This window comes from Arvicola amphibius, chromosome 8 (genome assembly GCF_903992535.2).
Source record: "Arvicola amphibius chromosome 8, mArvAmp1.2, whole genome shotgun sequence".
In the NCBI taxonomy this organism is placed as follows: Eukaryota; Metazoa; Chordata; class Mammalia; order Rodentia; family Cricetidae; genus Arvicola; species Arvicola amphibius.
In genome coordinates, this window is record NC_052054.1 from 76,375,240 (window position 1) to 76,392,472 (window position 17,233).

Consider the following 17,233-nt stretch of genomic DNA (forward strand, 5'->3'; position numbering starts at 1 on the left):
GAGTTAGACAGCCTCAGCATCCTGAAGCTCTGAGTTCACAGAGGATAGAGACCCGTTAGGGAGAGGTGGGTCAGGGGGAAGGCCAGAGAGCATCAGGTGCTGGTGTGAGACAGCGAGGACGAGGAAGTGATCACCAGTCAGAGTGATCAGAGACCCAGAGGCTCCAACTGCTCCTCTGCCAGGCTGGAGCCTCTCTCTCCACCTGACTGCTGAGCCTCACACCTCCTGTATCTCCCTACTTCTCCATTCTCTCCCATCTGTGGTTGTCACAGGCCTGAGAGTGACATGGGGACTCTGGAGAAATCACATCAGCACTGAGCTTGGGACATGTACAAACACACAGAGAGTCACACGGTAATATGCAACTCATTCCTGTCACTCAAGTCACACGCAAAACTAAGAACAAACAGAGTGGATTCCCAATACAAGGATGTACTTGTGAGCCACATGTGGTGGCTCACACCTTTAATCTCAATACTCAGGAGGCAGAGGCAGGAGGTTTTCTGAGTTGGAGGCCAGCCTGGTCTACAGAATGTGTTTCAGGACAGCCATGGTTACACAGAGAAACCCTGTCTTGAAAAATCAACCAATACAGACACACCACCACCACCACCACCACCACCACAACAACAACAACATGCATAGAGAAATCTAGAGAAACACACAAAAGCACAGACATGCACACTCACATAAGATATAACCCTTCACATATGCAACACACAGACAGTCCATGCCTGTGTAAATAAACAGAGAAAGCTGTGCTGACATGCGTGCATAAAACCCCGAAATCAAGATGCTTGACTCAGTATATTCTTTTGTCCTATGTACCTGTTTTGCTGCCCTTGCCAGCATCTATGGAACAGGGAGTGAGTAGGTCACCGACAGCCCAAGCAGGAAGTTTGGGTGCTAACACTAAGGGACAATGATGAGATAGGAGGCAGAAATAACTGAAGTTGCTCAACTGAGTGGAGAGGCAGGTCCAGCATAAAAGTCTTGCTGGAGTCTGCAGTGAAGTGGACGGTGCTCAGACCAGGACCATGGAGCCCAGTGTCCTGCTCCTCCTCGCTCTCCTTGTGGGCTTCTTACTACTCATCGTCAGGGGCCACCCAAAGGCTCATGGTCACCTCCCACCAGGACCTCGTCCTCTGCCCCTCTTGGGGAACCTCCTGCAGATGGACAGAGGAGGCTTCCTCAACTCCTTCATGCAGGTGAGACACGCACATAGCCTGAGCCCTACGGCCTAGCCCTGTGTTTGCTCCTGGAGATCACTCAGTGGGAGAAGCAAGGGACTCCTCCCAGGCCATAACCTCAGGTGGGAAGGTCGCTGAGTGGAAGGTGAGGTGCTGGTTGGTGACAGATGGTGACGGATGGTGCTCAGGTTGGTTGACATGTTGGAACTGGGTGGGGCACTGTGCTTGTAATATGAACGGAGAAGGTGTTGAGATGTGTGCCAAGGATTTACAGTTTTCCTTTTTGGTCCAGAAGGGAAAGAAAAATGTCAGATGTAGTGGTAGATTAGATTTGCTTCTGCCAGCACAAGGGATTAGCCTGCTGTCTTCAGGGACAAAGGGGAGGAGAGGCAGGTCAGGAGGTGGGGTAGGTAGGGATGCTTATTTTATGTTTTTAGAACACATAAACCATTCATGGAGCTGACCCTGGCACCATCTTTTACAGTCTTCACCAGAGAGATTTCATCTTTAATTACCACTTCTTTATTAGTAATCACTTAGCATTCTTGGCCCCACTTCCCATTTAGAGAGCTGATTTAGTGGCAACAATCCTGCTACGCCTTGGTTTTTTAATATATCACCCACCTGGACCAATGGTGTATTCCTCTGAATTTTAAAATTTGAGACAATTTCATTTTGGGGGGAGGAGGGGGAATAAGATCATCCTCCTTTTCTCAGTCTAATAATCCTTTTGAGCTAACATCTCACGTGCTGGACTGATAGATGTGTGGTACATCTGGCCGTAAGTGTTTTTCAAATGGGCTTCACTCATGCCACACCATTCCACTTAGCATCCTCTCCAATATTTTTGTATTCTCTGAAAATCTAATTCCTTCCTTTCTTATTTTGCTGTCCACGTCTCTATGTCTAAAGGTCATTCCTACTTGGAGGTAATTACGGTTGCTTGAGTAATTATGGATGTAGGAGATATTTACTGTCATATGAGCAACTTTTGAACTGAAGAAAGTGGCACCTCCCCCAGCACCCTTACGCCCAGAACTCACAGTGAGGGTTGGTGACATCCTGTCATGATAGCACGACATGCTGCATCTTTTCCCTGTAGGGACAGTCATCATGTCATCTGCAAACAAGGTTCCCAGGGGCTAGGTGATGTGCACTGGTCAGGGAATTCCTACCCTCTACAGAGCTCCTTAAAGAACCATTCAAATAAAAAAACCAATGTATGTGGCAATATCAGGGAGCCAAGCTGCCTTCCTTGACCCTCAGAAGCTGAGAGTCTGTTTGCAGATATAGAATGAACGCATAAAAATTAATTTAGCAAATTATCTGCTCACCTGGGTGATATTGGATACAAGCAAAGCAATAGGAATTTTAAGATTGGTTGGGAGTTCAAACAGACTCATGTAAATGGCAGGATATAAACAAATCACAAAGACGTTCTTGAATGTTATCATTCTAGAAAAAGCCATTCCTGAGCAGCAGCTGGTGCTAGGGGAAGAGTGGAGCCGGGTGGATGAGGTCACGGTGTGACAGGGGAGAGGCAGGCGTTGAATCTTCAGGTCATGGGGATGAGCCAGCTTAACTGATGCTAAGGATGGTATAAACAAAAGTGATTCAACTAAGCAGGCAAGAGAAAGTCTCCTCATGTATTCATCTGTTTTCTGTTGCTGCCACAAAAGTCCAGAGGCTAAGTTCTTTATAAATTAAAGGCTTATCCAGCTCTTAATTGTGAGATTTGACAGTCTAAGATCAAGCAGCCAATTCTTCCAACCTCTGATAGGGACCCTTCTTGTCTGTCACAATACAGTAGAGGACAGGAAAACCTGTCACATCAGAAGATGCTAACCATGTGTGTTGGTCTTGTTTCATAATAATCCATTCTCTGTGAATCCAGCCCTCTCTGTGAGACCAGCATTAACCTATTCTGTGGGTCTAGCCTGAAGACCCAATGCCTCTCATTAGGCTCTAGCTCCTGAGGGATCTGCCACCTTTCAACACAACCACATGGGGGCGAAGCTTCCAGCAGAGAGTGCACAGAGGACACTTTCATCATGTTCAAGGCACAGCATGTGGAACAGGCAAGAAGAAAGAGCAGGTGGTTCAGACAGATGGCTCTGGATGCCAAGTGGTAGTGATGTCCCGTAGTGAAGCCCAGAAGCAACCAGCTCGGCTCTCTCAACTGTGTTGTGGATGAGCCTGGAGCCTGACTCAAATCCAGCTGCTAAGGGCTGTGTCAGCTGTGTGAGCTCCAAACCCATGTGCGGATGCACGTGAACCAGCAGCTGGCAAGCCCTCTGGAATGTTTCTTGGAAGCTTCTCTGGTGGCTCAAGAAGCTGAGATCTCTTCTAGGCAGCTGTGTTCTAAGATGGTTGTGTGGGCTTTAGTCATGGTGTGTCTGTTACAAAGACTGAGTCATAATGATGACATTCTTTTGGCCAGTGGTAGAGACACAAAGAGGAGCTAGACCCTCCATACGTAAAATCACCAGTATTCTATGGTGTCATAATAACACTTCATTTTTCTTTAATAAATAAACTCTGTGTTATGGTGTTACTATTTTGGGGAGTGTTATTTCAGCATCATTTTAAACATAAGTATTTTCTAGGTGTGGTGCTATATCACATCCTTTTTATTGGGTGCTGGGAGTAAACTCAGGGCATCATGCATGTCAGACAAGCATTCTGCCAAGCAAATGCATCCTCAGCCCCTAGAGGAAGGACCTTTAGCGTGTACTTCTTCCACTTTCTTTTGCTCTCCTCTGTTCTTCCTTTTCTTATCATCACCATCTTGGTCATCACTATTGCCTCCTCCTTTCTTCTTCTGAGATCTGCCTCAGGAGTGGATCAATGTATCTGTCACAGGAGTGGGTTTCTCATCAAAGTGAGTTCAGCCCCTTCTTTCTCAGATTCATGCTTTGTTGCCTTTTCTTTTAACATGGATGACATGGGAAGAAACTCCTTTCAGATGCACGCCATACTAAAAATGCCCAGTCTCAAAAAATGTAAGAAATAATCTGTGATCTATATAAAGTGCCCCTTCTTGACATTTGGAAAATGAGCTGAGACCGAAGATGAGGTTCAGCTTGGGGAAGGTTCACAGGCACAGGAACAGACAGTGAGAGGAGAGGCCGAGATCTGGTGCATACAGATCTGCAGCTCCCAAGTCTCTGAAATGCTCCTGGAATAAAGCCGCTTCATGATGTAACTACCACTGAAACTTTTTAGAATTAGGTTAAGAGTTCAGGCCACCTCTTTTGTAAATAGGCATACAGAAATTGACAAAAAACTTTTGAGCATTTTCCAGGTCTTGTGACACACACATGATCCCAGCACTTGGGAGCTGGAGGTGGAAAGATCAGGAGTTCAAGGTCTTCTTTTAGCTACAGAGAGAACTTGAGACCAGCTTGGGAAAAAAGGTCCTGTCTCAGAATAAAACAATCCACAATATTATTTTGAGAATTCGTGGACTTGCTCCAGGTCTTTCTTGGGCCATGTAGTCACCCATATGTTTTGACTAGTGAAAAGAGAAGAGATGACCACTTGTGTGACCTGGTTTGGGGGAAGAGGACTGGTACAAATTCTTCTCCACTCATCAAAGTAGAGAGATGAGGGATTGTGCCTCGGTTTTGAGTATTCTTGAGTATTGCATTTCTCTTCTGGTGAGAACAAGGATACACGACTCCCAAGGGTGTGACAATCCGTGTTTGTTCAATAACAACTCGCTTTGCCCACACATTGACTTATTTACCAAATCACTGATAATTTATTTGGTCCCTTTGTCCTGGGAAACATTCTATCTGTGACATCTCAGAGGCGGATAAGGTCACCACCACGCCTACGGAGCATTACCCTGGCAGTGACAGACAGACACAGCAGGTGGACAGGAGCAATGAATCAAACAAAGCAACATGGTGTTTCAGCAAATGGTGGGAGTTTGTGACACAAGGTCTTGCTTTGCTTGTGAACAAAAACTCTGAGAGACACAGATAGTGGCACTGTGGGAGGCAGGTGCTGCAGAAAGGACCTGAAGCAGAACAGGGTCAGGGAGCAACATGGGGCTGGTGTTAAAGAGGAACAAAGGAGGAATGGAGACGCAGAGGACTGATGGGATCCTGTCAGGCACAGCCATGCGGTCATGGTAGGGACCTTGATCTTATTTTCAGCAGCCATGGTACAATGAGGATCTTAGGGAATGTATGGGGTATTAAGTAAGGATTGTTTCAGTGAATGCTGTGACTTGGGTTGTGGTGAAACTGTTTGTATGGATGTGAGAGCAGAAGTAGGGGACCAGGACGGGGCTTGCAGAGGGCAGTGCACAGCATTTTAAAGTAACATTAACTCTAACTTCTAAAACATGCAAATTTCTGAGTGTGTTGGTCTGTCTGTCTGTCTGTGTGAGTATGTTTCTAATTGTGTGCACACACCTGTTCATGGGGGCAGAGGCCAGAGGAGGGTGCCAGTGTTCTCCATCGATTCTGTTCATTACTTTGAGGCAGGATCCCTCCCTGAAACTGGGTCTGGAGGTCAACAAGTCCCAGCAATCCTATCGTCACTGTCAAACACTGCTCAGAAGTCATAGGTATGCATGAATACCCTGTCTTGTTATATTGGTGCTGAGATCCAAACCCTGGTCGTCACAACTGTGGCCAAGTTCTATTATCTGTTGTGCCCAAATTACAGTGTTTACAAATGATCTGTATTGTATCATCTGTCTGTCTATCCTTTCATCCATGTACCTACTTATTTACTTATCCATCCATCCATCCATCCATCCATCCGTCTACCCACCCACCCACCCACCCACCCATCCATCCATCCATCCACCCTCTATCTATTTTTATTTTCAGCATCATCATTTTGTGTGTGGTTGTGTGTGTTTGTGTGTTTGTTTAAGTGGTCCTTATGTATGCCTGATATCTGAAGAAGCTAGAGGACGTCAAATCCCATGAAGCTGGCATTACAGGCAGTTGTTGGCTATCTGACATGGGAGGCAGGACTAACCTCTCTGCAATAAAGGCAGTACTCTTAACCACTGAGCCACCTCTTTAGCTCCAACTATGAAATTTTGAGTTAAGATATGATTGAAGTGGGTCATCTCTCAAAAAGCACACCTCAATAAAGTTGAAAGAGGAACAGATTCTTATCATTGATGTGCAGACCAGCTAACATCAAGACTGGTTCCTGTCTCAGCCCCTTGTAGTCACTACCTTCCCACTGTCCTGACACACCATCAACCACAACTGTGTTGGAACATCATTTAGGTGCAGCAGATAGAATAAACGTTTGCTTTTGTGTTAACACTGATTTGGCAAATTTCATCTACATTGTTGATCTCATCTGAGGATTTGTTAGTTCATTGTTGCATAAGATTCAGTAGTGTGACCCCCATCTAAACACATAAATACACCAACTTCACACATGTGCAGAGCTTTTTCTTAGCATTGTCCCCAAACAACACTGGGCACTGACCATTTTCATAGCCTTTCATTTCTATTAGCTGACGTGCAGTCTAGAGAGAGGAAAGGTTACAAGAGGACGAGGGGGGGTTGTTTGCAAACATCGCACCATGTTCCTCAAGGGCTCTGAGCACTGGGAGGTTGTCATGTTCCTGGGACCAATTCCCTGGAGATGCCCTGATAGTGGCATGGCCAGGCATTTTTCCAACTGTCCTTACTGCAGTCATGACTCACATTCAGGACCACTGCTAGGGGACTATCACCTTCCCTTCCCATGTAACCCAGTGGGTGGGTCAGTGCCATTCTCTCTGAATGTTGTCAGGAGGCATTGGACAGCCTTGGTGACAGAAAGCATGGTTCTTTATTGAGAGTCCAGAGATAAACAGCCAGTCTGAAGGCCATGGGCATGTAACTACATGTATATCTGCATCCATATCTGAATCTATCTTTTTTTTTGAGATAGGGTCATGTGTAGGCGAGACTGGCTTCAATTTGGATGTGTAGCCAAGGATGACTACTGATTCTCTGGTCTCTGTCCCCCTAGTGCCAGGATTAGAAACAAGGGTTGTCCTGTCTCCCTACTCTACAGGGCTGGTGTACTGATTAGGAAACCCAACCAATCAGTGCAGGCCCTGCCTGTCTGGTGAATTAACCCTTCACCTCTTAGGTCCTCAAAGGGAAGGGAGGCCAGGGGAGGGGTTCCTATTTACCAGTCTGTGTCTAGGTGTTTTCACAGTGTAACAACAACGTCTGCACTGACTAACCACAACCCTGGTGCCCTTATGCTTGGCAGCTTCGAGAAAAATATGGAGACGTGTTCACAGTGCACCTGGGACCGAGGCCTGTGGTCATGCTGTGTGGGACAGAGGCCATAAGGGAGGCTCTGGTGGACCAAGCGGAGGCTTTCTCTGGCCGGGTGACAGTTGCTGTGATTGAGCCAGTTGTACAGGGATATGGTGAGATATGGGACAGAATGGAATGGAGGATGTAGTCCAGGAAGGTGTGTGAGAGGTGGAGCCAAACATGTGGGGAAGGACTCAGGGTCTTTGAACTTCCGTTGTAACCCAGCCATGCTTCCCCTATGTTCTTAGGTGTGGTCTTTGCCAATGGGGAACGTTGGAAGGCCCTTCGGCGATTCTCTCTGGCCACCATGAGAGACTTTGGGATGGGGAAGCGGAGTGTGGAGGAGCGGATTCAGGAGGAGGCCCGATGTCTGGTGGAGGAGCTGCGGAAATCCCAGGGTGAGTCCCAGAGAATGGGCAGAAGGGAAGATGGTGACACAGGGACCTGTGTGCAGAGCCTAAGAAAGAGAAAGAGACATACAAAGGTAGAGAAACAGACAGACAGACAGACAGACAGACAGACACACACACACACACACACACACACACACACACACACACACACGATGTATGGGAGGATAAGGGCAGATGTGGAAAGGCAATGGCAGGGAAAGGAATGTCAGATATATTGTGTCTAAAATAACTCAGAAATATGTACTGACCACAGTGGTCACTTTTCTTCAGAAAACCAATCTGTGAATTAATTTTCTGTCAACTAAAGATGACTGGTGTACACTTGTCCTCTCCGAGCTCTGAAGGTGAGGCAAGATGGTCGTATGCTCAAGGCCAGTCCTGTCTATGTTTTCAGGTCCTGTCTTACAATGTGACTGTGGCTGGTTGTAGAGCTTCTAGCACCATAGAAGTGGGCATGGTCCTGCATGTTTGGAATCCCAGCACACCAGCGGTAAAGGCAGGAGGCTGAGAGTTCCAAGGTCATCTTCCATTGCACATCGAGTTCAAAGCCACTTTGACTCAACCATCGTAGTTGCTCTCTATCCCTGCCTTGAACCCCCACGGTCTTATCAAAGCCAGATGTGGACTCTAGATCAAAGGGAAGGGAGCAGGAGGACCTGCAGACATGGTCTAAGCAGGGATCTGTGTTTTCTTCCTTGTGAGTGTGCTGGTGAGAAGAGTGAACCCAGAGGCTCATGGGAGTTTGATTTTGGTAGAACTCAGAGGAACTCTGGGCACTTTAAGGTTTGTTATATCAAGGGCACATTGGTGACAAGACTGTTGTTTGCACCTCCATTTCTTTTTTTTATTAAAAATTTCTCCCTCCTATCCACCTCCCATTGGTCTCCCCATCCCCCCATCGACTCTCCCTCCCTCCCTCTTCTGTCCGAAGATCAGTAAGGGTTCCCTGCCCTGTGGGAAGTCCAAGTTTCTTCCCCCTCCATCCAGGTCTAGGAAGGTGAGCATCCAAACAGGCTAGCCCCCCCCCCCCCCCGCCAAAGCCACTATATGTAGTAGGATCAAAATCCAGTGCCATTGTCTTTGGCTTCTCAGCAGCCCTCATTGTCCGCCATGTTCAGGGAGTCCGGTTTTATCCCGTGCTTTTTCAGTCCCAGTCCAGCTGGCCTTGGTGAGCTCTGATAAGATCAGCCCCACCATCTCGGTGGGTGGGTGCACCCCTCGCAGTCCTGACTTCCTTGCTCATGTTCTGCCTCCTCTGCTCCTCAATTGTACCTTGGGAGCTCAGTCCAGTGCTCCAATGTGGGGCTCTGTCTCTATCTCCATCCATCGCCAAATGAAGGTTCTTGGTGATATGCAAGATATTCATCAGTATGGCTATAGGATCTGGCCATTTCCGGCTCCCTCTCCTCAAAGCCCAAGAAACTAGCTGGGGGCTTCTCCCTGGACACCTGGGAACTCCTCTAGAGTCAAGTCTCTTGCCAATCCTAAAATGGCTTCCTTAATTAAGATATATACTTCTCTGCTCCCATATCTACTCTTCCTATATCCTAACCATCCCATTCCCCAAGCTCTCCCCAACCTCCCCTTCACACTATTCTCTCCCAATCTCCCCTTGCCCCCATCCCACCCCACCCCCAAGTTCCCAATTTTTGCCCGGCAATCTTCTCTACTTCCAATATCCAGGAGGATTACTATATGTTTTTCTTTGGGTTCACCTTCTTATTTAGCTTCTCTAGGATCACAAATTATAGGTTCAAAGTCCTTTATTTATGGCTAGAAACCAATTATGAGTGAGTACATCCCATGTTCATCTTTTGGGTCTGGGTTACCTCACTCAGAATAGTGTTTTCTATTTCCATCCATTTGCATACAAAATTCAAGATGTCATTTTTTTATCGCTGGGTAGTACTCTAATATGTATATATTCCACACTTTCTTCATCCATTCTTCCATTGAAGGGCATCTTCAATGCTGAAGATGCTTTCTTTCGTCCATTGTGTACTTTTAGCTAATTTATTGAAAATCAGATGTTCATAGGTTTGTGGGTTAAGATCCGGGTCTTCTATTCAATTCCATTGGTCGACTTCTCTGTTTTTATGCCAATACCAAGCTGTTTTCAATACTGTAGCTCTGTAATAGAGTTTGAAGTCAGGGATGGTAATGCCTCCAGAAGTTCCTTTATTGTATAAGATTGTTTTGGCTATCCTGGGTTTCTTGTTTTTCCATATAAAATTGATTATTGTCCTCTCAAGATCTGTGAAGAATTTTGATGGGACCTTGATGGGAATTGCATTGAATCTATAGATTGCCTTTGGTAGAATTACCATTTTTACTATGTTGATCCTCCAAATCCAAGAGCAATGGAGATCCTTCCATTTTCTGGTATCCTCTTCAATTTCTTTCTTCAAAGACTTAAAGTTCTTGTCAAATAGATCTTTCACTTCCTTGGTTAGAGTTACCCCAAGATATTTTATGCTATTTGTGGCTATCGTGAAAGGTGATACTTCTCTGATTTCCCTCTCTGCTTCCTTATCCTTTGTGTATAGGAGGGCAACTGATTTTTCAGAGTTGATCTTGTATCCTGCCACGTTACTAAAGGAGTTTATCAGCTGTAGGAGTTCTTTGGTGGAGTTTTTCGGGTCGCTTATGTACATTATCATATCATCTGCAAATAATGAAAGTTTAACTTTTCCTTTTCAATTTGAATCCCCTTGATCCCCTTATGTTGTTTTATTGCTATTGCTATAACTTCAAGCACTATATTGAAGAGATAAGGAGAGAGTGGATAGCCTTGTCGTGTTCCTGAATTTAGTGGGATGGCTTTGAGTTTCTCTTCATTTAATTTGATGTTAGCTGTCGGCCTGCTGTAAATAGCCTTTATTATATTTAGATATGATCTTTGTATCCCTGATCTCTCCAAGACCTTTATCATAAAGGGCTGTTGAATTTTGTCAAATGCTTTTTCAGCATCTAATGAGATGATCATATGGTTTTTTTTCCTTCAGTTTATTTATATGATATATTACATTTGATAGATTCGTATGTTGAACCAGCCCTGCATTTCTGGGATGAAACCTACTTGATCGTAGTGGATAATTTTTCTAATGTGTTCTTGGATTTGGTTTGCCAGTAGTTTATTGAGAATTTTTGCGTCAATGTTCATGAGTGAGATTGGCCTGTAATTCTCTTTCTTGGTTGAGTCTTTGTGTGGCTTAGGTATCAGGGTAACTGTAGCTTCATAAAAGAAATTTGGCAATGACTCTTCTGTGTCTATATTATGAAATACACTAAGGAGTATAGGTATTAGGTCTTCTTGGAAGTTCTGGTAGAATTCTGCATTGAAACCATCTGGTCCTGTGGTTTTTTTTTTTTTTTTGGTAGGGAGGTTTTTGATAACAGTTTCTAATTCTTTGCGACTAACAGGACTATTTAGATTGTTCACCTGGTCCTGGTTTAACTTTGGTATATGGTACTTATCTAAAAAAATGTCCATTTCTTTTACATTTTCCAATTTTGTAGCATACAGGCTTTTGTAGTAAGATCTAATGATTCTCTGAATTTCCTCTGTGTCTGTGGTTATGTCCCCCTTTTCATTTCTGATCTTATTAATTTGCTTGTTCTCTCTCTGCCGTTTGATTAGTTTGGATAGGGGTTTTGTCAGTTTTGTTGATTTTCTCCAAGAACCAGCTTTTTGTTTCATTGATTCTTTGGATTGTTTTCTGTGTTTCTATTTTGTTGATTTCAGCCCTCAGTTTGATTATTTCCAGTCTTCTACTCCTCCTAGGTGAGTCTGCTTCTTTTTTTTCTAGAGCTTTCAGGTGTGCTGTTAATTCTCCAATGTGTGCTTTCTCCATTTTCTTTAAGTGGGCACTTAGTGCTATGAACTTTCCTCTTAGCACTGCTTTCATTGTGTCCCATAGGTTTGAGTATGTTGTGTCTTTGTTTTCATTAAATTCAAGAAAGACTTTAATTTCTTTCTTTATTTCTTCCTTGACCCAGGTGTGGCTCAGTAGTTGACTGTTCAGTTTCCATGAGTTTGTGGGCTTTCTGGGGGTAGCATTGTTGTTCAATTCTAAATTTAATCCATGGTGATCCGATAAGACACAGGTGGTTACTAATATCTTTTTGTAACTGTGGAAGTTCGCTTTGTTACCGAGTATATGGTCAATTTTCCATGAGCTGCAGAGAAGAAGGTATATTCTTTCCTATTTGGGTGGAATGTTCTATAGATGTCTTTTAAGTCCATTTGGTTCATTACCTCCATTAAGTCTTTATTTCTCTGTTAGGTTTCTGTCTGATTGACCTGTCCATTGGTGAGAGAGGAGTGTTGAAGTCTACTATTAGTGTGTGTGGTTTGATGGCTTCCTTGAGTTCTAGTAATGTTTCTTTTACATAAGTGGTGCACCTCCATTTCTTTACATGGGGTATTTGTCATCTCTTATTGACCTTTCTCTGGAGATCTGAGAGGTCAGTGCGGAAGGGGAGGGAAAAAAGGTGCAGAGGCTGAGAAGAATGAACTGGAGCAAGAAGTGAGAGACGGAAGGAACCAGAGGAAGAGAAGTGAGCCCCAAGGCTGAGAGTGAAGCTCTTGAGCCCTAGGGAAGGATCCACACAGGATCAGAGATCACAGACAAGCCAGCCCCAGGGTGAAGGGTAACAGTGGCCCCAATACTGTTAGACTGACAACAGTTCTCCAACCACCAGGTTCATGAGTGAACCTGGCACACAAAGGCAACAGGAGCTAATGGCTTCTGGAACACCACAGAGCCTAGAAGAGAGGAAGGGTGGAAGAAGTCAGAGAAGGAATGGAAGAAGTCAGAGAAGGGATGGAGGAAGTCAGAGAAGGGATGGAGGAAGTCAGAGAAGGGAGGGATGGAGGAAGTCAGAGAAGGGATGGAGGAAGTCAGAGAAGGGATGGAGGAAGTCAGAGAAGGGATGGAGGAAGTCAGAGAAGGGAGGGATGGAGAAACACTGGCAGATGGGCATGGAGTGTGCAGGGCTTGTAAATTCACACAGCCATCCCTGAACCCTTCTCTGCACCATTCCCTCCAGGGGGAGTTAGCTATCAGTTTAGAGTCAGGATGTTGTCCTGGGAGGAGGAGCAGTGTGGAGACTGACTACACACACTCCACCTCTCGGTCCCAGCATCCTAGCTTCAGTCATGATTAGCTGAGTTTCCTTGGTGAAGGTGCCTCCCCTTCTGTGTATATGAATAGCATCTCACAATCTCTATACTATGAAGGGGAGTTAAATAAAAAGGATGCATGCATCTTTGAGTGCAGACTCATATGGGCATCATATGTGCAAATGTGATAGCAGCTGTTGCTGTTCATTGAGCGGTGAGTGGGGGTTCAGCTTTACAGAGATGGGACCGATGGCAAATGTTCCCTGATTCTATAGCCCCTGTCTTTTGTCATGCATCCTCCTCCAGGAGCCCCCCTGGACCCCACCTTCCTTTTCCAGTGCATCACAGCCAACATCATCTGCTCCATTGTCTTTGGAGAGCGCTTTGACTACAAAGACCGCCAGTTCCTGCGCCTGCTGGACCTGTTCTATCAGACCTTCTCGCTCATCAGTTCATTCTCCAGCCAGGTCAGTGGGCGGGAAGAGAGGAGCATCCAAGGCAGAGGAAAGAAGATGCTGCTAGGTGGGTGAAGAAAGGAGTAGCTTAGGGCTGAACGAAAGACAGAGACAACTTTGAGAGGCAAAGAGGTTGCGAGCAGGTGGGAGATAGGATGGGGAGCAGGGCAGAGATGTAAATGCAGAAATACAGAGTCATTCACACCTGCAGGAAATGGTGATGTGGGTGCTGCAGCTGTAGCTCTGAGGGTAGAGGACTTGGTTTTCATGCATGAGGTCCTCATTGCATTTCCTGGGTGTGGTGGCATACCACTCATGCAATTCCAGAACATGGAGGCAGGGAGATGAGATATTCAGGGTGTACCTTTGCTATACTGACTTTAAGGCCACTCAGGCAAGTATGAGACCTTGTATGCATAAGCAAAACCCCAAATTTAAACACACAAATTAAAACACACAATGACAATTCAGCACAGGGTATTGAGAGAGAGCACAGAGGAGAGGAAAATGGAGTCACAGAGCGCAAGGCCAAGGCGAGAGACAGATTTAGAGATAAAGCTCAAAGCATGCATGTGCGTATAGTGTATACATTTGAGAGACATGTGTGTATTTATGTGAGAATTTTGTGCACTTATCCCTTTAACATGGGGACCTAGGGGCATGAGGTGGTTTGAGTGAGATTGGCCCAGGTAGGGTAGTGGATTTGCATGCTTGAAGAGCTGTTTGCAAGGATTAGGATTTGTGTCCTCATTGGAGGAGATGTGTTGCTAGGGGTGAACTTTGAGTTTCCAAATCCCATGCAAGGCCAGTGTTCCCTCTAGTCCTAACTGTCTGCCTGTATACCATGGTGTCATCTCTGAGACACATGTCCTTTTGCTTGTAGATCATGATGTCAGCTCTCAGGCACATGCCTGTCTGCTTGTACATCATGATGTCAGCTCTCAGGCACATGCCTGTCTGCATGTTATGATGTCAGCTCTCAGGCACATGCCAGGCCTGTCTGCTTCCTGCCATGATGATAATAAACTAACTTCTGATACAGTAGGCATGCCCTCAAAAATGCTTTTTTTTGTAAGAGTTGCCTTGGTTATGGTATCTCTTCTCTGGGTACGGTGCAGCAATAGAACACTAAGAGCACTTCCACTTCCTGTGACCTAAAAGTTCAAGAGAACCTCCTGGGCTCTTCTTTCTTGCAGGTGTTTGAGCTTTTCTCTGGCATCCTGAAGTATTTTCCCGGTGCCCACAAGCAAATCTTCAAAAACCTGCAAGAAATCCTTGACTACATAGGCCACAATGTGGAGAAGCACCGGACAACCTTGGACCCCAGCAATCCTAGAGACTTCATCGATACCTTCCTTATACGCATGGAGAAGGTAAGTCCTGCATGAATGAGAAGGGATGGCTGAGAGTGAAGGCTGAGGATGTGAGCGGAGGAAAAGGGGGCAGAGGATGGGGAGGAGAGACAGGAAATGGAGTGGAGGAGATGCAGAAGTGTCTGGAAAATGATGAAAATAAAGGGAGGAGAAAATGTGATAGGGAGAAAGAAGGGTGGGGAAGACACACAGGGCAAGGGACAAAAAGCAGGAAAGACCACAGAGGAAGAAAGAGCCTGGGAGACAAACCATGATAAACTACCAGAGAGTAAAGTAGAGAGAGAAGACAGAGCAGAGAGAGATTAAGTGATATTATTAAGGACTGAGAAATGTCATGTGGTCCATATAATGTGAGACAGAAGGACAGTTCCTAGGATGTGTGTGCCTCTCCCTGCAAGGCTCCAGTCAACCCTGACCCTCCCTTCTCTCTCCCATCTGGAACCAGGAGAAGTCCAACCAACACACAGAGTTCCATCACCAGAACCTCATGATCTCCGTGCTGTCTCTCTTCTTTGCTGGCACCGAGACCAGCAGCACCACGCTCCGCTATGGATTCCTGCTCATGCTCAAATATCCCCATGTTGCAGGTGAACCACAGGTGGCCAGTTGGGGAATGTTCTAGCTCCCTATTGGCTGGGAAGTTTGTGAGGGTGAGAGAACCATGAGCCTCGTATATCTGGAGCTCCGAAGGCTTTGGACTACTTCTAAACTAAGGCAGTGCTGTGGGTGGTGCATGAATGAGCACTCAGCTGGCCTGTTTTCCATTGATTTTACCTATCAATTAATGGTTGATCCACCCATCCTTCCTTCCATCCATCCATCCATCCATCCATCCATCCATCCATAGAACCATCCATCCATCCATCCTTACCTCCTTCTTTCCTTCTGTGTTTACATCCCTCCATTCACTTGTCTTTCTCTTGGTCTACCTCTTTTTTCCATTTTCCCATTTTATTCATTTCCCATCCATCTATTATCCATCCAACCATTTATCCATCCCTCTACCCAACTATTTACCCACTCATGTATTCCTCTGCCCATCTTTTCTACATCCACAGATTATTCATCCTTGAATCTTTTGTCTCTGCTTCAATCATTTATTTGGATGAATCAGCCTGTGAGTTTTATTCTTTGATCAGATCTAGTTGAGTGGGCTATCTATCACTGATTCATTGGTCATTCCTTAATCCTACTAATTAACCTTTCAATTCACTCTTCATGTGTCCATCCATCCCTCCATGTATCCGTTTAATAACGCACTCATTTCCCTGTGATTTATTCATCATTCAACACACCTACCTGTTTATTCCTATATTTTCTCGTTCATTCATTCATATATTTGCTTAATGTTTTGTTCCTTGGATTCCTTGATTTATTTGTCTATGAACCATTTATTGACTCATGAATTGATTAATACGATGAGTGAGAAGTGGAATATGGGCATCCAGTGTTGCTTTGCTCATTTCTCTCACTCTGCAATCTTTCCTGTGGCGGCCGCACTTACATTCGCCATTACAAGATGGCGCCGAGGGCTAAAGTAAACAAGTATGTGGCGCGAACTTTTCGCGCCACATCTGCCTGGCAACAGGTTTCCACCAATCCTTTTCTGCCACGTCACCTAATCAGTAGACACGCCCCGTCCTCCTCTATATAAGCCGCCACCCAGCCCGGCTCGGGGCCCCCTGCTTCCAGCTCTCCCTCAACCAAGCAGCGCTTCATTAAAGTGTGATCAGAGAAGAATCCTGTGTCGGTGGTGATCTTTCCCTGCTGGTCAGGGTTCGCTCGCCGCAGCTGGTGCCGAAACCCGGGAACTTCGGCGGACACACACAGGGGGCCGAAAAGGATTCAGAACTCTACACACGAAGCGGTCGGCGCCGGTAAGTATCCTCAGGTATGCTTCTTGGAGGAATTAGTCCTTTGTGGTTTGCACTAGCAGTGGTTGTTTTTGCTGTAGTGGTTTATGCCTTTTGCATTTTTATCCGTTGTCATAGACCAGGAGAGGAGTGTCTCTGCTGTAACATCTAAAGTGAAAGTAAATCCGTAGCAGATAAGGCGATTTTTCTGCCCTTTTGTAAGCCTCTTGTAGAAAAGTGAGCAAAGATGGGCAACGATCAGTCTGTCTCCAGTGTATGCGATTTTGTAGATCCCATACAGCGGTTACTACAGGAGAGAGGATTGAAAATCTCGAAATCCACCATAAAGGTGATTGTCGGGGATATTGATCGCATGGCTCCGTGGTTTGCGGTGTCTGGGGATCTAAATCTGCATTGCTGGAGAAAGCTAGGCAAAGATTTGGAGGCAGCAAAGGAACAGGGGCAATTAAAGAAGGGGACTTATCCTTTTTGGAGATTAGTACACTCCTGTTTAAAAGACGGAAA

General features: G+C 45.5%; 1 protein-coding gene across 1 annotated transcript in view; it reads left to right on the top strand.

Annotated features, from left to right (window-relative positions):
• The first annotated feature begins 875 nt into the window (after nucleotides 1–875).
• Nucleotides 876–17,233, top strand: part of LOC119820578 (cytochrome P450 2B1-like) — a 39,089-nt gene continuing 22,731 nt past the window's right edge. Inside the window, exons 1-6 of the mRNA XM_038339055.1 lie at nucleotides 876–1,208; nucleotides 7,440–7,602; nucleotides 7,738–7,887; nucleotides 13,334–13,494; nucleotides 14,679–14,855; nucleotides 15,301–15,442. Coding sequence (XP_038194983.1) covers nucleotides 1,038–1,208; nucleotides 7,440–7,602; nucleotides 7,738–7,887; nucleotides 13,334–13,494; nucleotides 14,679–14,855; nucleotides 15,301–15,442 — 964 coding nt within the window. The 5' untranslated portion in view covers nucleotides 876–1,037. The remainder of the gene's footprint in view (nucleotides 1,209–7,439; nucleotides 7,603–7,737; nucleotides 7,888–13,333; nucleotides 13,495–14,678; nucleotides 14,856–15,300; nucleotides 15,443–17,233) is intronic.